This window comes from Miniopterus natalensis, chromosome 2, assembly GCF_054644295.1.
Source record: "Miniopterus natalensis isolate mMinNat1 chromosome 2, mMinNat1.hap1, whole genome shotgun sequence".
In the NCBI taxonomy this organism is placed as follows: domain Eukaryota; kingdom Metazoa; phylum Chordata; class Mammalia; order Chiroptera; family Miniopteridae; genus Miniopterus; species Miniopterus natalensis.
This window is the reverse complement of record NC_142082.1, coordinates 153800108-153822053: the sequence shown is the minus strand read 5'-3', so window position 1 is coordinate 153822053 and position 21946 is coordinate 153800108. Positions and strand designations below refer to the sequence as shown.

General features: G+C 38.0%; 1 protein-coding gene across 2 annotated transcripts in view; it reads left to right on the top strand.

Annotated features, from left to right (window-relative positions):
• CCDC91 (coiled-coil domain containing 91) overlaps positions 1-21618 on the top strand; it is a 183200-nt gene extending 161582 nt beyond the window's left edge. For both annotated transcript variants that reach the window (XM_087814743.1, XM_016199099.2), the window contains one exon: positions 20559-21618. In XM_087814743.1, coding sequence (XP_087670869.1) covers positions 20559-20669 — 111 coding nt within the window. In that variant the 3' untranslated portion in view covers positions 20670-21618. The remainder of the gene's footprint in view (positions 1-20558) is intronic.
• Positions 21619-21946: the final 328 nt, after the last annotated feature.

Sequence of the window (21946 nt, the reverse complement as noted above, 5' to 3'; positions counted from 1 at the left end):
GCTGCTTCCTTTTATTAAAGTTTTTATTTTAGTTTAACATAAATTCTAAGAATACCACTCAATGAATTTTCACAAAGGAAGCACACCTGTGTGACCAGCACTGAGGTAGAGAATATTCTCAACATCTGAGACCACCCCTCCCCAGGCCTCCTTGCAGTCACTGCTGTTGCCCCTAAGGGAACCACTCTCCTGGCGTAGGAACATACATTGTAAAGACTAATCGAGGAGATGTTAGCGTGTTCTTTTAATAAGTCCACAGACTCCTTTAAACCTTTGAGAACAATCTGGCATTTTAAGAAGAGAATAGTCTTCTAACACTGAAGTATTTCATGCTAAACATGCTAAAGTGCTTTTTACATCATCATTAATGTGCTTTGACATGTTTAATATGAAAGCCTTCAGGGACAGGTCATTATTTTATTCTTAAAATAGAGTGAAGCAGGGTTTAACTACATGAAAAAGTTCATGATTAAAAACAACAACAGCAATCAATCTGTTGAGGTTTCACTAGAATGCCCATTAGTCAGTCATGCAACCTAGCTAGGCATGGAGATGTGGAAAGTGAATTTGAATGAATCTTTGTTCTGCCATTACCCATGCATTCAGGTAATTTTATTTTGGGGGATTTTTCACTAATATGAAATATTTTGTATCTCTCCTTCTCTGCTCCAATGGCCACGCTAATCTACACTGACAGTTTCTTACCTACCCTGAAAAATGTATGAAGATCCGGGGGAAAAAAAAAAAAAGTGCTTTGAAAGATGTTTTCTATTTATTAAGAGGTATTTTCTAAATTTTCTTTGTTTTACTTCATGTCATATGTTTTTAAATTACTTAAACAAACAAAAAGGAGGCCATTTCATTGTTCCCAAACGTTTAGTTTGGCCTTTGATGGAAGTCCTCAATTGCAGGCTGAAGTGAAAACAGGAATGTGGTATATAGTCTTGAGATCTGGATTTAGGAAGAATGCTTACATTTTCCCTAGGGTCTCAAGAGTCCAAGCCCTAAATGTCACTACCAACACATTTTAACTGATTTTTCTGTTTTAGAGTATCATCTTATATGTGTACATCCTTAAACAACCTTTACTTCCCTTTCAACTGCCCTTTTTTTTTTTTTTTTTAAATATATCTTTATTGATTTCAGAGAGAGGAAAGGAGAGGGAGAGAGACAGAAACGTCAATGATGAGAATCATTGGTCGAGCCCACAACCCGGGCATGTGCCCTGACCGGGAACCGAACCCCGATAGCCTGGATCCTAGGTCGACTCTCAACCGCTGAGCCACGCCCGGCCGGGCTCAACTACCCTTTAAGCAACTACAGAAAGTAGAACAGAAAATCCTTATCAAATTTGAAGTTGTTTTTGTTTGGTATTCCATGGCACATGTTCATACATGAGAGTTTTATTTTCTGATATTTTCAAAATTAGAAACAACTCTAATGTCCATCAGTAGGGGACTGGTTAAATGAACTATGTTAGAATAGAATACTGTACATCCATTAAAAAAAATAATATTTACCTCCATTTGTTGATATGGTTGAAGAACCTTCTAAATTTTATGATCTTGTGTATTTAAATACATTTTGTTATATATCTCTTTGTGTGTGTTGTATTACAAAATATGTATAACTAGCAAAAGACAAAGGCGATTGTCTTTGGGAGGTGGGATGGGAGAAATTTTGCTTCCTGCTTTATACTTCTTTTTAAAAATATGATATAGCCCGGCCAGGCATGGCTCAGCAGTTGAGCGTCGACCTAGGATTCAGGAGATTGGGGTTCGATTCCCGGTCAGGGTACATGCCCAGGTTGGGGGCTCAATCCCCAGTCGGGGGCATGCAGGAGGCAGCCGATCCATGACTCTCATCATTGATGTATCTCTCTCTCTCTCTCTCCCCCTCTCCTTTCCTCTCTCTGAAATCAATAAAGATATAGTTTTAAAAAAATAAAAATATAAAAATATGATATATATACCTTAGCTTTAAAAAGAGAAAATCAGGAGAGACAACAAGATGGCAGCATAGGTAACCATGGTACCCACCACCTCCCACAACTACATCAAAATGACAACTAAAATACAGAACAACCATCACTCAGAACCTCCTGAAATCTAGCTGAATAGAAGTCTTACACCTAGGGAACTGAAGAAGCACATTCAGACTGGTAGGAAGGGCAGAGATGCAGGGCGGGACCTACGAAGAATCCCAGAGACTCAGTGCCAGTCCCATACCCAGGTGCCACAGTTTAAAACCAGGAGGGATATCATGGCTGTGGAGGTTTCCCGGAGAAGCGAGGGATCCCAGCCCCACATCAGGCCCCCTAGCCCAGGGTTCCAGTGCCAGGAAGAGAAGTACCCATGACTTCAGGCTGTAAAAACCAGAGGGGATTATAGCTAAGTGACACGGAGCTGCTGGAGTCCCAGGCAGCTCCTCTTAAAGGACCCATGCATGGACTTACTCAGACATGCTCCCTCTGAGCTCCAGCTCTGTGCAGCAGCTTGAAAGGAACGTGGGCCATTCAGGGAGGAACTAACTTGCCTGGAATTAGGGCCAGAGGTGGAGGGGCAGCTTTCTCACAGACAGAAGAGCTAGCAGAGGCCATTGCTCCTTTGACAAGGCCTACCCCCACAGAGCCAGCAGGCAGGAGCCATATCTGAATCTCCATCAACCTGACTCACATCTTTTGCCCTGCCGTGGTAATTCCCTGAGACCCTGCCCATCCTTGCTTGCAAGCCCATCCAAGCCATTTCCAGTGGCTTTTCTTTGCAAGTGGCCTCTCTTGCCTAGGCTTAGGACTTTCCTAAAATCTCTCAAACAAGCAGCAGCTCGCCTCAGTGTGCCCCATACCTTTCCATAAGTGGCCGCAGGCACTGGACTAGCAGCAGCTCACCTTGGTTCATAGCTTGGCCTCTCCTGGACAACCCCAACCCCAACACAAGTAGCAGCCACCTACAGATTGCTGTGTAGCTCATGCTGTGTTGCCCTGGGGAGGTATAGGCAGAGGCTGACTTTGCACCTCCTAGGAGGCCCCAGAGACAGTGCACCCAGTGGTCAGCTCCGACCACACTGGACTACAATCCTACCACATCAACGAGTGACACACTCAAGGGGCAGACTCGGTGAACACCAAAGCCCACTGAAGTATATCCTGCTCCATAAGAGTGTCTCCAGCACAGAAGCTCTTCAGCTGTAGTTGTAGCTACTCCTCACAACCAGTTTGCCTGGGGGTCAGTTCATCCCAGTGATGCCAATAGCAACCAAGGCTCAACTGCAACAGAACAGTGCACACAGCCCACACAGGGGAGCACCTAGAAGGCCCAGCTCAGGTCACTGGGGAGACTGGGCCACTGGGCCCTTCAGGACACCTACTACACAAAGGCACTCTACCAATTCCAGGAGACATAGCAGCTCTACTTAATACATAGAAACAAACACCAGGAAGCAGCTATAATGTGAAGGCAAAGAAACATGTCACAAAGGAAAGAACAGAAGAAATCTCCAGATAAAGAACTAATGAAATGGAGCTAAGCGAGCTACTAGATACAGAGTTCAAAACAGTGGTTGTAAGGATGCTCAAGGAACTTAATGAGAATGTCAAGGATCTTAGTAAGACTTTTAAGGAAACTAGTGAGATCATCAATGACATAATAAAGAACCAGTCAGAAATGAAGGCTACACGAACTGAAATAAAGAATAATTTCCAGGGAATCAACCGTTGAGTAGAGGACACCGAGATTCAAATCAGCAGTTTGGAATACGAGGAAGCAAAAAACACCCAATCAGAAGAGCAAAAAGAAAAAGGAATCTAGAAATATGAAGACAGTGTATGGAGCCTCTGTGACAACTTCAGATATACCAACATTCGAATATTGGGGGTGCCAGAAGGAGAAGAAAAAGCAATAAATTGAAAATCTATTTTAAAAAATAATGTCAGAAAACTTCCCCTACCTGGTGAAAGAAATAGACTTACAAGTCCCGGAAGCACAGAGGGTCCCAAACAAGAGGAACCCAGAGGCCCGCACCAAGATACATCATAATTAAAATGCCAAAGGTTAAAGACAAAGAGAGATTCTTAAAAGCAGCAAGAGAAAAGCGGTTAGTTACCTATAAGGGAGCACCCACACGACTGTCAGCTGATTTCTCAACAGAAACTTTGCAGGCCAGAAGGGAGTGGCAAGAAATATTCAAAGTGATAAAAAGCAAGGACTTACAACCAAGATTACCCAGCAAAACTATTATTTAGAACTGAAGGTCACATAAAGAGCTTAAAGAGCTTCACAGACAAGAAAAAGCTACAGGAGTTCATCACCACCAAACAAGTATAACATGAAATGTTGAAGGGTCTTCTTTAAGAAGAAGATAATGGACAAAAGAAACTAATAGACAAAATAGACCCAGAGACACTGAAGCATGCAACAGACTGTCCTAGCTCAGAGGGAAGAGGGAAGGGGAGGGTAGGGGGTAGGAAGAGATTAACCAAAGAAGTTATGTGCATAACCCATGGACACAGACAATAATGGGGTGAAGGCCTGGGGAGGGGCTGGGATAGAGGTGGAGGGGGTCAATGGGTGGAAAAAATGGGACACCTGTAATACTTTCAACAATAAAGAAATTATTTAAAAGAGAGAAAAAATTTAATTAGACTGCTGTTATTTTATTTCTATTTTTCATATGTCCAGCATTTCAACCCTTATTCCTTAAATTTTATATTCAAAATCCTTTCCAGAGCTTTGAGTACAACAGCATCTAGGTTTGACTGGAGTGTAAGAGACAGGAGCAGGCTGGAGTGATGGGTTCCCAGTTGAGCCATGCCAGGCTTAGAGGGAAATGCTGACCCATGAAGTCATTGCCAAGACTGACAGTGGTATCAAGGTCAGGGAGAGTTCTTCAGCTCAGTTTCCTCCTCTTTCATCTGGGCCTGTTTTGTGGCTTTAATAGGATTAGAGAAACATTTAGGTTGAGGCTTTAGGAACATTTTTATACTGCTCGACTCTCAGAACAATATAAACCTGCAGGATTAAGAATGGGATTTATGTAAAGCAAGTAGGTAAAATGAGTGCATGCTCCTGTTTCCCTCCCTGTTTTCTACTTGCCGAGGAAGGCTCCCTGAGGCAATGGGGACAATGTTATGTGTAGGTGAGGACATATTTTTCAGGGAGACACAGTATGATGCATTTTTAAGAAAGTTCTACCTTGCCCGGCCAGGCGTGGCTCAGCAGTTGAGCATCGACCTAGGATCCAGGAGATCGGGGTTCGATTCCTGGTCAGGGCACATGCGAGGGTTGCAGACTGCAGCTGATCAGTGATTCTCTCATCATTGATGTTTCTGTCTCTCCCTCTCCCCCTCCTTTCCTCTCTCTGAAATCAATAAAGATATGTTTAAAAAAAAAAGAAAAAGAGAAAGTTCTACCTTTTTAAAAAGTAAAGCAAGTCCAAATACAAGTGATTTGTTAACGTAAGACTAATATGGAAAATAATTTGTACCTGAAATATATTATCTCCATCATTATTTGCTAACTCTTCCATATATGTTATTTCTCAGTCTTTTTCCTGTGTTTTGAGTCCCATAAAGACTGAAGTCATTCTTTCTGACTACAGGTCAGAAGCCCATTTGCCTCTTGTAATTTAGGTGAATTTGGAAGTACGGTCCTGACTTACTGTCACAGTTATCTGAACAGGAGATAGGGTTAACAACCTCAGGAAATTGAGATTGCTAAGAAGTAGTATCTAATTAGGACCTGTGGCAGGTTTTATTTTCCAAAAATTGCCACAGTAGTGTTCCCAGTTCAGCATTCTCTTGCATTCCCTGTCAACAAGCAGAGTTTGTTTCCCTTCCCTTTGAAACTTGGGCTAAACTTGGTGACTGCCTCAACAGATTGAGTGTGATGGCTATGACACTGCGACTTTGAAGCCAGGCTATAAAAGGCAATAAGGCTTCCTCCTATCTCTTTCTTTCTTGACACTCTCACTTGTGGAATCTCTCCACCATCCTGGGTTGAAATTCAAACTATCCTATGTGGAGGGACCCCATAGGGATGCCCACATGCAGTCAAGTGTTCATGATTAGAGTTTTAGTTTGGCATACTTACATTTCATACATTTTCAATGTACACGATTATATTCGGCATCGCTATCTCGGTATTTCTGAAGACTTTAAAGTCCATAGTGTTTTTATTAAGAGAAATCTAGATATACATCAACAAAAATATCTTAGTTTTCATTCAAGTGTAGAAATAGCTATAAAGTAAATGAAGTGGGAAGTCATTTGGATAGGTCATACCTATGGAATTTCTGTATGGTAATTAATAGTTTTCATCCGCTGAATTGAGCAAACTATCAAAGGAAAGTGGGACAGGCACTATTTAATGGGCTAAGACAAAACTCTATATGTACTTCAATAGCTTTGCATACTTCTGCTCCAGCGGGAAAACCTGGAGAGTGGTTAGAGGTTTTTATTATAATTATTTTATTGGTAATCACAGGCAAAAATAGCCAGGTCCTGTGCCATTTTCTGTAGGAGGCCCTGGGGGCTCAGTCCAGTCTAGCTCCTGGGCTACAGGGACTGGGCCTGGGTGGCCTCCTTTGCAGGGACCTACACCAGGTGGAAGGACTGCTCCCCACAACCTGTCACCAAAGGTGCAATAAAATACCTCAACCAAAAAAAATACATAGTTTACACTTGATTTACCAAACATCACTTAGATTACTTGATCCTTCCATTCCGTTGTATAATGTCATTTGTTTACATTGAAACACAAGAAAAAAAGTGTTCGTTACTGGCTGCATTCACTACCTTGATGAATTGGGTCCTCAGGTGCTCTGCATCAGAGAAAGAGCGATGTCTTGGGCCTGTGTTGCTACTATATATGGTATTTCAGGGGCATCTCAATTGCACTGTGCATTTATGGATAATTTTTTTTTTAATGTGTCTTTATTGATTTCAGAGAGAGGAAGGGAGAGAGAGAGAGAGAGGTAGAAACACATCAATGAGAGAGTCATTGATCGGCTGCCTCCTTCACGCCCCCTACTGGGGATTGAGCCCACAACCCGGGCATATGCCCTGACTGGGAATGGAACCGTGACCCCCTGGTTCATAGGTCAGTGCTCAACCACTGAGCCACGCTGGCTGGGCAGGAGTGTGGGTTTTTGAATCAGATTTCCTGGATTAAAACTGTTATACTAGATATGTAAACAGGAAAGTACTTTAAACCTCTTTGGGCCACACTTTGTTCATTTGTAAAATAGAGATAAAAATAGTGCCTAAATAACCCTGGCTGAGTATCTCAGTTAGAGTGTTGCCCCGATACACCAAGGTTGTGGGTTCGATCTCTAGTCAGGGCACATACAAGAAGCAGTCAATGAATGCATAAATAAGTGGAACGGCAAATCGATGTTTGTTTTTCTCTCCCTCTCTCTAAAGTCAATAAATTAAAAAAATAGTAATAACGCCTACTTCACATATCATTGTTATGAGAGTTAAATGGGTTAGCACATGTAAAGTGCTCACAGTTCACTTTCAGTGTTAGCTTTCAGTGCTATTATTTTATTGTTGAGATGAGTTTTCCTATCTCGAGCAGAATGTTTTGGTTCTAACCTCTCTGCATTGCAGTATTTATTAGTTTCAATACGTCTTTTTTGAGAAGTGATTTGTGGCAACTTAAAGTATATGTGTTGTTAAAAATCATGGTGAGTGGAAAATTAGCATCATATTATGAGTGTGAGACTGGTGGAGATGCAATATAAATACAGGGTGTCCCAAAGAAATGTATATACACTTTCACAGCTAATAGCTGTTAAATGAAAATGAGATACATTTTAATAAGCGCTACCTTTATAATTATTCAAAGTGTGTGCATACATTTTTTTGGGACACCCTGTATATACATACCATAAAGTCCTGTCTGCTTATTAAAGTTAATCTGAAAGTCAGCTTGGAGTTTCCCGGGTATAAAAACTGCCATCGTATTTTATACATAATATTCATAATTTTTAATTGATCAAGAACTTTCTATTTCTTTCGAGACTCATAAGCTAACTTGTTTGGTTAGGCAAAATTCTTTGCTACAGTTTTTAATCCATCCCAATCATATGGAGTTTTTTAAGCATTTTTTTCTTTTTTAATTTTGCTAGTTTGTGAATGCAAATGCTCTATGTAGCAGAGAAAAGAAAAAAAAAGTACTTGCCAGCATACATACTCATATGTACTCATACATTCCTGTGATCAGCATAACCTGATCATTGTGATTATTTTATTTGTATCCTTTACCATTCTTATACTCTTAAGCTATTATAGGAAAATGTATTCCACTAGTTTTTGTTTTTCAGCCAAATTAAAATTTTCAACTCCCCTGAAATTTTTTTTGTCTCCTTCACTTAACATTTTGAGCTTTTTCTCATCTTTTTGAGCTTATACTTTAAAAAGTAAATTTTTGTACCTTTAGCACTAGGATTTATATTTGCCTCCTAGTAACAGAAACTAGAAATAGCAATGGCATAAGCAAGTCCAAAGGTAAGCAGTTTAGGAGTGATGTCTGTCTGACTTTTAAGGAGCTCTTGTAGATCCTACCCAATAATTTCCATTCACATCTCTTGAGCTGCCCCTAGCTGGAAGGGAGTCTTAGGAAAGGTGGCTTGAGGATGTTCACACTGTTCCTAGAACTAAGCTGGAATTTTATTGGTAAGAAAGAAATGAAGGATGGATATTGGGGAGAGAACTCTAGGGCTTTGCCATAATCCCTGACTTCTTATGTCCCTGTTTGGTAGGTGTTTAATGTTAATTATTTTTTAGCCTCTTCTGTTTGAGCAGGTGCTATTTCCATTTTTAGCTAATAATAGCCATAGTTAGCTTTCTTAATTGAAAGCACACCTCCTTTACTTGTTTACAAGGAGGAGGAGGGTTAGGATTTTCTTACATTCCTGATCCAGCTGGGAGGCAGCAATGGATTTTAAGAGGGCCGACAGGGTGTTTTCCCACTTGGTTCCCTCAGTAGGATAAATCTGTTTTAAAATGTGCCAGACAGATGGTATTTTTATATATATATATATATATATATATATATATATATATATATATATATATATGTGGCTTCAATGATCAGGCACACACCATAAAATCCTGAATGGCGAGGAGGAGCAACCGGGAAATTTATTTATGAGAGGGAAAAGGGTAGTCACACTAACTTTCACTTGAGTAAATGGAGCGTTGTCGCATTGGTTCAGTTTTGGGCCCCGAGGATTTCCTACTGGGAATCAGGCGCAGCTCACACTGTGAACTAGTCAGTTCTAGCAGCAGTGGAGGTGTGAAGAGCACACAAAGGTGTCTAAGCGTCAGAGGTACCGCAGGGTGAGATCCGCACCAAGCATTGCCTTTGTGAATATTTCCCCTTCTTCCATGTGAACCTTAGAGGAATTAGCCTATTGCTTTCATATACAACCACTGACAATGTATTTAACATGCCAGTTTTTCTTTAAATGCTTCTGTTGCATTTCAGGGAACCATTTGCATGTTAATATAACAGAAACTTTCCTGAACCTACTGTTTAGGAAGAGAAGATAATTACATGTTTTAATGACTATATCTACGGTCCTTTTGGCATTTTGACAGGTTTTTGTACTAGTGTGTGCGATGCAAGAAACCCCTGCATATTTATGGCAAAACAGATGTGCCAAGACCCCCAGGCAGAACTGACGTTCTTATCTAAGGAGGCAGTGTAGTAGTGTGGTTTGGTGAATAGGTTTGAAGTCATGCACACTGGGATTTGAATCCTGGCCCTGCCACTTGGGCAAGTTGTAACGTCTCCAAGTCTCAGTGGCATCATTCATAGAATTTCGAGAGAATAAAAATGAGATAACGTATAGTAAATGTTTCCCAATGATGCCCTGCCCTTATGTAATTTCCTCCCCTTGAGTTTAGGCTGGACTGAGTGACACTGGGTTACTAAAAGGTGGCTTCTGTGTTGGGTGCTCTCGTTTTCTTGGTGTGCTCGTGCTCACTCTCACTCTTGGACTGCTTGCTTTGGGTGAAGTCAGCTGCCATATTATTAGACAGCCTTGTCGAGAGGCTCACATGAACTCTGTTGGAAGTGGATGTCTTTTCTTTTTTTTTAATTTTATTTTTGTTTAAAATATTATAGATGTCCCTTTTTCTCCCCACTGACCCATTCCACCCCATCCCTTCCCCCTCCCCAGTCCCTCTCCTCACCATTGTCTGTGTCCTTGGGTTGTGCATATATGCATATAAATTCTTTGGTTACTCTCTCCCCCTCCACCCACCCGCCCTCCTCCATCCCTCTGACATTCGTCAGTCTCATCTATGCTTCCATGTCATTGAATCTATTCTGTTCATCAGTTTATTAAGTTCTTTAGATTCCACATGTAAGTGAGATCATGTGATGTTTGTCTTTCTCTGCCTGGCTTATTTCACTTAGCATAATTTTCTCCAGGTCCATCCATACTGTCCCAAAGGGTACGAGATCCTTCTTCTTTACAGCTGCATACTACTCCATGGTGTGAATGTCCCACAGCTTTTTTATGGAAGTGGATGTCTTGAAGGCCTGTTGACAACCACTGAGTGAGCCTGGAAGCAGATTCTTTCCCAGCTGAACTTTGAGTTGACTACAGCCCAGCCAACACCTTAATTGCAACCCCTCAGGAAAGACCATGAGCCATAGGCACTCAATTAAGCAGCACTGTTTCCTGACCCACAAACACTGAGATGATAAATATTTTTTGTTTTTTGTTTTAAACCACTAGGTTTGTTTCACAGTAATAGATAACTAATACAACACATAAGGAGGTTCGCCTATGCTTAGGAGGTAGCAAACATGACCAATCAAGAATTAGTAACATTATTCTCAAAACAAAAAACATCAGACTTAATCCAGCATGACGGGGTTATTCAGCATGCTCTGTAAATCACTTTCAGTATATATGTGCAGAGCTCAAGAATAAGCCTTGTGGACAGTCCCTTGCCTGTTTTTGTAATTGAAACTTATATGGAAAAATATATTAGTCATTTGAGAATTTTAAGATAGCACAGGAAGACAAGAACCCAAGAGGTCATGCAATTCTTTCTTCTACTCCAAAATAAGATAGTATTTATATTGCTGAAGGTCAAAACCAAAGGGGAGATAGATAGTAATTTGTGTCCATTCCTTAGATGGACACAAAAGAATTGCTAAAATCTTTAAAAGTCAAATTGATAAAAATACAACAGCTTGTGTTTATTATTTGAACAGTCTGTTACTTAATGTTTGTTTGGGATATTTATGTTCATTTAATTTGCAAAAGGCCATCCTACATATTGCAATATTTGCACTAAACAAGATCTTGAAAAATAACATACAAAAAGGTTGATCGTGGTTTGGGAGCATGTAACAAATTGTATTAAGAACTTTATATGTAATGTCATATTAAAATCAGTTAGTCCCCCTTGCCACAATCAGTGCATCTTATATTTGAGATAAATACTTTACTTGCGATTGAACTCTAGAAAGTAGGATGTGGAATGTACTAATAGGTACAGAGTACTAAAGTAGGATTTCTGTGCAACTGCTATACAATTTCATCTGCCTTTACTTTTTTTCTAAAAACTCCCTCAGTCTAAAGCTTACTTTTTTTAAAGTGTTTTGGAAAGTTTTAGAGTTTGGGGGGAAATTGTCTGAATTAAGAGTAAAGCAGTTGTTACCAGAACTCTTTTCAAATTCATTAAACTTCACATATGGTAGCTTATACTAGAGAGACTAGTGCCTGCTATCAGGCAAGTAGAAGTAAAATCTTCACTCACTACTGCAGTGAATCTTTGCCTGGCCAACTGCTGTTGCTTAACTTGTAATATCGAGTAAGACTGTATTCCAAGGTGCTGTGCCTGCATTTTGGAGTCTGGAATACATATTGCTTTATTATGCCCAGATAATTTAGTTAAGAGCAAAAAATGCATGTTCCCGTTTCCCAGTGGATTCTATGGTAGTTTGGAATAAAATGGCAGAACTGCCCAAATATGTAGAATATATTTTAGATGACTCAAAAGCAGAGAGTTTACTTACATCTTAAAACAAAAAACAAGACCAAAAAAACACGGTTTTTAAGTTGTGGCCAATAGGGTTTAAGACTATGCCCGTGTTTCATTTTCTCCAAGAGCATCTGTAATTCATCTTGTGCATGCTTCAAAGTTGCACAACTTCTTTATATGTTGACATTTTTAAACTATATAGTCAGATAGACTTGAAATATACTTTTAAGTTGAAAAATATTCTCAAAGAGAACAGAATATGTGAACTGTGGAATGAACGTCTTCATGGGATGTGAATGATGGCCTATAAATATTTCAATAAAGAGGTTAGGCCTGTATTTTCTGAAGTTCAAGGGTGAGGCAACTGGCATTACATTAGTTCAAACCACAGCCCTACCTATATTGAGTCTTTTAGTTGGAGCCATTCTAAACGTGTATTTCATGTAACACTATTATCCTGAAATTGGTTCAAAGTCTCTTTCAGCATGATTTACAATTATGGCATATTTATATTCCCAGTGAGGGGATTTCATGTCTAAACTTCAGTTTTATATACAATGTATCCCTCTTGCAATCAAATTTACTTATCTGAAAATATAAAGAAAAGACTATTTTAAAAGAGAAACTCTTTATGATAGTATACCAATAATAAAATAGATACTCTAGAACCTCTGTTAATGCAGCCAGTAATGTTACAGAGAAGTCTAAATTTTCTGAGGCTGGAATGATGAGAAGCAGAATTTGAGGATACAGGAGAAAAGTAAAGATGATGGTATTTAGAGAGAAAATGTGTAAATATCACAATAAAAATAATCACCCCTCAAGAATGACTTGCTATTCCTCATGTCCATCAGCCCTTAACATGGTGATTTCACACAGTGAACCAGGCAGTCACAATTATGTTTGTAGATTAAGTTTTAATATTGATCATAATCCACTTGCTTCATCTACAGCAAGAGTAAGGGTAGTCATATATCATCTCACCCAGAATAATTTTAGCGCCTTTCTGGTCATAGTGCTGGTACTCCAGGGATATCTTATCTTTTTCCATTGTCAAAAACTTAGTGAGACCATAATACATAGTAGGGTTTCTTAAGCAAAGATGAACTCAGGTTAATACATTTAAATACATTTTAAAGAAGTGTATATTTCTTCAATTAGGAGGATATACAGGGCTTGTGAAATTGGCCTCTTACCCACTCAGAGCATCCACTGTCCACAACTGTAAAATGTAGGTGTTAGACTAAGCAGTCTCCAAATCCCTTACATTAAAATGTCATGCTTACTTACTTAAAGGGAAACCTAGTCAGTGTAGTCTCTCCCAATATTCATAGTTTGTTTTGAGCCTGGAGGAGGTCTCAAGAGAAGTTGATTTGCAGGGCATTTTCCAAAGTATGCTTTATACACATGCACACACATGATTCCCCGGTTTAAAATCTGACAGACATCACCTCTTCCATACAGCCATTTTGGCAAATTCACAGTGCTTCTTAGCACAAAAGCTCTGAGAAGTTCTGTGGAAAAGAAACTTGGTAATCCTGCATTTCCAAAACTTACTTGACTAAAAAACCATTTATTCATTTATTTTAAACAAAACACTTTCTACATAGAAATGGTATTTTGTATATTGTGGGAAACACTAGCCTGGTATATAAGGACCTCAGCAATCTGGAAAAATCATTGTTAGTCATTTCCCAGGGTCGCTGTAACAAATACCACAAGCTGGATGGCTTAAAACAACAAAAAATTATTCTCTTACAGTTGTAGAGGTTAGAAGTCCAAAATCCAGGTGTTGGCAGGGCTGTGTTCTCTCTGAGGGCTCTAGGGCACATCTGTTCCATGCCTCTCTCCAGCTTCTGGTGTTGCTGGCAATTCTATTTGCATTCCTCAGTTTACAGACACATCACTCCAATCTCTGCCTCCTCCTTCACATGGTGGTCTTCCCTGTGTCTATTTCTGGGTCTCTTTTTATGAGACCACCAGTGATTGGATTTAGAGGCCACCCTAATGCATATGATGAACTCATCTTAAATTACATCTTCATTATATCTATGAAGACCCCATTTCCAAATAAGGTCACATTTATAAGTTTGGAGGTTAGAACTTGAATATATCCTTATGGGGGACACAAGTCAAACATTACAATAATTACCTGTCAAACCTCATATCCTATGTTCCTTTGCCAGATCACGTGTTAGAGTTCCCCAGTGCTTAGTCTCCTGACCTTTTCTCTTTTATGTACATTCATTTCCTAGGTTATCTCAAAGATGCCTCCTATATGCAGATGATTTCCAAATTTGTATCTCTAACCCTGATCTCTTCCCGGAACTGCAGGCTCTTATAATCCAATATCTCTGACATATTTAATAGGATTAGGCTAACAAATCAGGTTCAGAACAAAGCTAATTTTCCTCTGACCAACTCTAGCTCCACTTCATCAAATCTCAGTAAGTGGCACCATCATTCTAAGAAGCACCTTCATTTCCCTTTTCATCCACACTTCTAATTCATCAGCAACTTAAGCTGGTCCTATCTCAAAATATGTCCCACATCTGACCTGCTGTTAGGCTCCACTGCCAGCAGTTTGGTTAACGTTAACATCTTTCCCAGACCAAAATTCTTCTCACTGGGTGTTCTTCCACTCTTATGCCCCTGCAATCTGCTGTTTCCAGTAACAAGTGTGATAGTTTTCAAACACACGGTCATACTCTTGCTGAAAATTCTTTCCATGACCTGTACGCCCTCATGCTCTGGCCACCATCTGCTTCTCTGATGCTTTCTCCTATCAGTTCCCTCCTTGCTCATTTTTATTGCCAGTGCTCAGCCAAACCAAGTGACCCACATTTTGGACTTTTCTCTTGCAGTTTCATGTGCCTTGAAATTCTCTTTCCTGATGTTTTTGCTTGGTTCCTTTCCTCCTTCATTTCATTCAGGTCTCTGCGTTACCACCTTCTCCAGCGGTCTTTAATCCTCCTGTCCAACAGAGAGCCCCTTGGTCTCTGTCAAATCCTTCACCCTACTTTGTTATTTTAATTGTATCAATCTATATTAATTTGTCTCCTCAAACTAAAATATAAATTACAGAAAAGCAAAGAATTGTCTTATTCACCACTGCATTTCTAGTGCCTAAAGCAGTGCCTGGCACATAGGAGATACTAAATAAGTACTGAGTAAATGGGTAAATGAAAGGATGTATGATCTTCTTAGCAGACGTCCTCCACTAGACTTAGCCTCCTTCCTCAAGGTCTCTGCCTTTGCTCTTGCTAATCTGCTTTCCTAGAATTTCTTCCACATGTTGCTCCTCTTTGTCTAAGGAAATGCTCTTGGTACTCTAAGAGCCTGTTCAGGTTTCACTTTCGTGAGGTTTCCTCTGCTGTCCTCTCCTACCACAATCTCCCCTCACTCTCTGATCCTCCATTGGACTCAGTCATTACTGTACACATCAGCACCTAATTGTTCTTTAGTTATTGCATGTGTCTCTCCAAAAATATTGTAAACCTCTTAAGGATGTTATTATATACTTTTTTTTTTTTTTGCCCAGGCCTCAGAGCAATAATGCAGAAATAGTGGCAGTTTTAACTTTGTTACTGTCAACTGATTCACTAATTGACTGTCTTAATCTCAAACGTGTAAATGAAACAATAGCTTGAGTGTATTTGTTTGTGGTAGGATGTATAATAAACTCATAAAAAGAGAGGCATTCATATCCAGTAATATAAATAAGAGACTTAAGAGACTTAATAAGTAAGAGACTGAAGAACTATTTCATTTCTTATCAAAAAGTAAACACTCCTTACCCAATGGGATGATGCTCACTGGAAAATTTGCCGAAGTAATTACAGGTCCATATCATTACCTTGACCTTTCTTCAGTGCCCATGAAAGAGCTTGTTAGTGCATCCATGAAACATAGTATTACTAAACTGATAACATTTGTTTATGAGTGACTTTCTATCAGTGGATTTGCGAATATTCATTCTAGCTTTTTTGAAAAATTAGATCACTTTTTAATCGTAAGTTTAAAATTTCAGGAGGGTAGGTTGTAAAAGTAACACTGATAAAGGTAAACCTAATATTTTCACATCTCTTGGTATACCTTGTTGGTAGAAGCCCAAAAGATACTGAAATCACATTTAGTACTATGTGTGTGTGTGTGTGTGTGTGTGTGTGTAGCTATATATATATGTATATATATAGCTATATATATAAGGTGTCCCCCCAAAAAATGTATACACACTTTAACAGCTGATAGCTCAATTTTGCAAATGAAATGTATTTTAGTACACACTGCCTTTATAATTATTCAAAGTGTTATATACATCTTTGGGGACACCTTATATATAACATATAAGATATAGATATATAACATATAAGATATGTGTTCTTAACAGTCCCATTAAAATAATTCATTTGTAATTGGTTTTGAATTTTGCTCTTTAGATCCATATAAATTCAACACCCATCATACTGTGTTTTGGTGACGAGAGAATAAAAGCAAAGATCTAGAGATGTTTTGTTTTTCCTGTTCTTTTGCTGTGTCATGAAATACTAGTGGAAAGGTAAACCTAATATTGGGAATTATTGGGAAGTCATGTGCTCTTTTTCCCTCCTAAGCTTATAAATATTAGCTTTGCACAAATAGTATGCGTCCAAACTTTTCAGCAGGATACCAGCCAACTGAACAGATGATAAAGCGGGGAAAGATTTATAAAGCTCCAGTGTCTGTTTGAGAGACTTCAGAATTCCCAGTTTTTTTCAGGTGTCTGAAAGAGCTGGACAGCACCTGAAGCAACAGGAAATAGAAGAGAAAACAAAGCAGTTAGAGCTACACTGTGAAGAAGAGGCTATAAACCCATGCCCAGAAATGTTTGCCACCGCAGCTCTGGCTGTAATCCTGCCAGCGTGAAGTCACAGAATACAAATCTTTGACTCATTTTGAAATGAAGTGCAGAACTAAGCCCCACTTTCCAAGGGGCAAAAATAGTTGAATATTTTGCCAAAATTCTTCTTGCTTCAATAAAAGATAATAAGGTCATGCCTAATAAAACAGAAACTGCTGAAATTTAGTCATTCGCCAAGAGCATCAGTTTGATGTACTTGTTTCAGAGAGAGGAATTCACCATTTAAGAGAAAGGCCTCAAGTGTTCCCCTCACAGACATGATCTTCGGTACCATGTCCAGGAAGGACCCCACAAATTGGAAGCTCAGTACTGTGACGGCCCAATTTGTCTTACTCCTCAGAGTGTCAGTGTCACCTTACTGCTTCTTAAAGTGTTGAGTTCCTCTATTGTATGGATTCTTGCCGTCAGACATTTCTGGGGAGGCGTGGTGAAAGAAGTGAGGTGAGCCTTGCAGCTGCCAAAACCAGTATGTCCATCATCTTATAGTTACTAATTCCAGGGTGACTCCTAACACAGGCAAGAGAAAAGCGCTTGGTATGTTTCAGTAAAAATCTGTTAAACTTCTTGTCCTTATACATATCTTTGCTTTTTTAAATTACAGATTCATTCTGAATGCATAAATCCAGATGATTATTGCTACTTAGCAACAATCACAGTTGAATGCTAGGTGCACATTGTGAGTTTGGGCTCTGTACTCTCTAAGGAGAAACTTTGCCTTTATGTGGCATCCATACATTCTAAGGTAGTAAGTCAGAATTGTTTTTAATGAAACTCCTGAGTTTTCTAGGGGCTCCTGAAAGACTTTGAATTATTACCTAACATACATGAGTCATGAAACGTAATAGTAAAACAGACACCCATGAAGCCACCTTCAAAATCAATCTGTGTATCTCATCCTGCCTGACCCCACCCTACAAATAAAACTCCAGGTACTGCTGTCCTCAGTTTTGATGGCTTAATTTCCCTGCCTTAGAAATGATAGGCTATTGATGTAACTCAAAGGAGTATGCTTTTGAACTTTGCTTGGTTTTTGTGCTTTTATTACAAGTATTCACTAATTTATATTCACCTGAAATAGGCAATAGTATGGTTGTTAATGTGATATACTAAGACTTATTAAAAAGTTATAGGAATTGAGACAGCATTATATTTCCATAGGAATAGGTGAGTTGTCTATGGGAACAGAATAGGGATCCCAAAGACAGATTCATGCATATATGGAAACCTGATTTACTATAGAGGCAACATTGCAGGCGACACATTCTTTGGCTCAAGCAATTTCTACAAGATATGCTAGCGCAAGTATACAGAGGTCTTTGTGGAAGGATGTTTTTTACAGCATTGACCATAATAGCAAAAGATTAGGAACAATCCAAAAGTCTATTAATAGAATAACTTAAAAATAAGTAATAAAATAGTCATTATATATTAAGTTATAAATTTATAATGAACAACCGTGCAACCATTTAAAAGAACAAAACAGGGCAAAGTGTTCCTCTTATACATCGTAGATGAGACTGATAAATTGGTATCTTTCTCTGGAAAACCATTTGGTAATACCTATCACAATTTAAAGTATGCAAATCTTATGACCTAGAAATCCCATGTATTAGAATCTGTTCAAGAGAAATGCTTGAACATCTTCTGAAGGGAGTGCTCTCAGGCTGTAAATTTCTTTGGTGCTTTAAAAAAAAGACAAAATTGCAATAAACATGTATGTCGGTGGGAGTATGGCTAAAAATATCATGGAATACAGTCTTGCAATTTCTTAAAAATGAGATAGGGAAAATTTCCAGTAATGACAGAACTAACTGATTGTATGATCCTTCCATAGTTATGATTATAAGGTCTGGACCAAGTGTTTAAATAAAAACAGTCTTTAAATGCATGGAAGCATTCAAAAGTAGACAGAACCCACTGGCATGGACTGCAAGTGGGTGTTGTTGGTACAGTCTTTTCTATTATTTGAATTTGGACCAAGTGCAAAATAATTTTTAAAACTGCAGATATTTAGATTTCAATCTGTTTTACATATATTAAAACTTTAAAAAATTCAACTTTAATCCCAACATATCTTTTAGATTAGGCTGAACATGTTTCACTTTAGGGATTAAAAGCTCATTTATCATTTTTTAGTAGCTCTATTAGGTTTAAATATTTGTTGACTGATTTAATCTCGGCAAACATTTTATGAGTGTCTAACATGTGCCAGGCCCCCTTCTGGATGCTGGAATACGCTAGTCAGCAAGACAGGCATCTGCTCACCTGGGGTTTATAATGCAGTGAACTGTTTTGTTTAATAGAGACTTATAAGCAGAAGGTACATATTCCCCAAATGGTATCATTCGAGAGGAGAAGAAAAAATGAGGAAAAGGGATAAGCAGAAATCATATTTCTGTACATATATTAAAATCCCAAACTATTAGAATTTAAAGGAATCTTAGTAGTGTTCAATGTTTTTACATGAGCATTTTGCTAAATATAATACTTTTTTATTATTAGGATACTTCAAAATTTTAATCTTCCAGTTTTTCAGTCATTTTGAGTATCAGTGGATTATAGAAGTATAATTTAATACAGAATTCTTGTTTGGATTTGTCTTTTTATCTTTTATGTTGGTGGGAATTTGTATGAAGAATAATGTCAGCTTTTACATAAATATCACAGGTATATATTGTGAAATGGAATTTGTTTGGCTTTCTTTTGAGTCCCTTCATTGTTCTGTAACTATAGTCAGTGTTGTCACTCATTATTTTTACACCATGGGCAAATTTTTTAGGGCAAAATTAGAAACTTTTCTTTTTTTCCCCAATATATCTTTATTGATTTCAAAGAGAGGAAGGGGGAGGGAGATAGAAACATCAATGATGAGAGAGTCGTCATTGATCAGCTGCCTCCTGCACACCCCTGAATCAAGCCCGCAACCCGGGCATGTGCCGTGACAGGGAAATTGAACCCCTAGGTCGATGCTCAACCGCTGAGCCACCTCAGACCAGGCTAGAAACTTTTCTTGATGTATTTAATAATCCTTATCATTCTGAAAGTTTTTTATTATATATGACTCACTATTAAACTTCTTGTTTACTATATTAATTTGTTATTGAAACTTTTTTTAAATCTCTAACTCAGCAGGAAGACCAAGTCAAATAAGTTTCTACAATTTCAAATATTTCTTAAAGTACACCTTTTCCAAGAACTTTCTCTAATTCAGAAAATTGTTTATCTCCTCCCTTATCCTTTGTCCCACTAAACCCTATGCATGATATAATTATGCTGTTTTTCTGTACTGTATAATTCTTTTGTTTTTTGCATCTGTTCTATCTATATGATCTTTGTGGATATTTGATCTGTATATTCATTAAGAACTGGCATTTCACACTATTTTATGTATTTTTAAATCACTGATCAAATTTGTGATATTTCTCCAATAACTGAATAATAACATCAGTTATGAAATTGAAACGATTATCATCTCGTCTTAGATAGCCCAGAAATAGTGACTACCTTGTCTCTGAGTTTAAAGCACTATTTGCTTTTCTAAATCATCATCTGAAAAGGTTTTTCAAGTGGGCTTCAGTGACATAATACTCTTTATCCCTCAACTAAGTGTATTTTTTTCTGTTTCTCTCTTTAAAAAACAAAAATCTACAGCTTGATCAAGTCATCCGCCAAAGAAGCCTGTCCAGTTTGGAACTGTTCCTCTCCTGCGCCCAGAAACAGTTAAGTGCTTTGATAGCTACGGAACCAGTTGACGTTGAATAAAGAGAACGTGACAAGCTAACCTACACTGGCAATGGATAAATCACTAGACCTCTCAAATACATGCTGTGAATTACAAAGATGCTTTTGTTTTCTTTCCAAACCTTGGATAACTGATTTCCACTTCAAGGATAAACCAAAACAATATTTAGAACCATCAAGAAATCTAATTTATTTTCTTTTGTTTTCTCCTTTACGTTTACTATTATTTTAGTAGTAGTAGTAGCAGCAGCAGCAACAAAGTATGTTGTGACTCAAAAACCATTGAAAATTGCCACATTACCAAAAGTTAATTAGGAAAACTGCATAGCCTCTGGTAGCCTGTCATATTGTATTTGGCAGAAGTATTAAATATCTTTACTTATTGCTTGACAGTGACTCTTGATAAGATTCTAGAATGTAATCATGCTTTTATTTGATTTTGAGGATAAAAATGGTATGGATTTCAACATCTCCTTCTGATATTACCACACTTCTTTTCTGTAGTGGTATTTGTTTTCCTTGGTAACAATTGAAAACACTAAAGGTTATTATATTAATTCAACTTTGATCTGATATACCACTTAAAGGGGTATGTGTGTGCTATATGTTTATTTCCTATTTCTGTTCTTCAGAGTCACTATGAATCAATAAAGTCATTTTTAAATGAATCATGCCATGAACTTAATCTCTAGAAAGGGAATGCAGCTTAACAACTTATATGAAGTCAGGTTCACATAAGAGATAAATTCTTTCCCAGAATTTCAGAATGTACTTAATTCATGATTAAGTACATTCAGAATGTACTTAATTGCAGTGTGCTTCAATGCAAAATCACGAGTTTTTTTAACATTAAAACTTAATGTCATTAAAATTATGCAAACATTTTGTCTTGTTTTTGAAATGCTTCTACTTTCATGGGCTTTGTACTTTTCTGGGGTTTATCAGTGTAATAAAAAGTTTCAAAAACTTATTTGGTTATTTTTTTAATCCTTTCTTTTTGAAGTTAATTCTTTCTTCCTTTATAAAAAAATTTTCTTTTTCAAACTTACATATCCATGGATGATAATGATGTTTTTAACATATGCCCTAAATGTTTACAATTTACTAAGAATCTTTAAATGTAAATAACTAATTTTCTCTTACAAATTGAAGTTAGAAATTAAGGCATGCAGGCCACTGACTTGAAGTGCAACACAGAAAAAAAAGGGAGGAGGGCTTTTAATTTTGGAAAAAGCCAGTAACCCAATGTTATGGTCATATTTAAAATCACTTGACTCTTTGTCATCAAATTTTAAAAT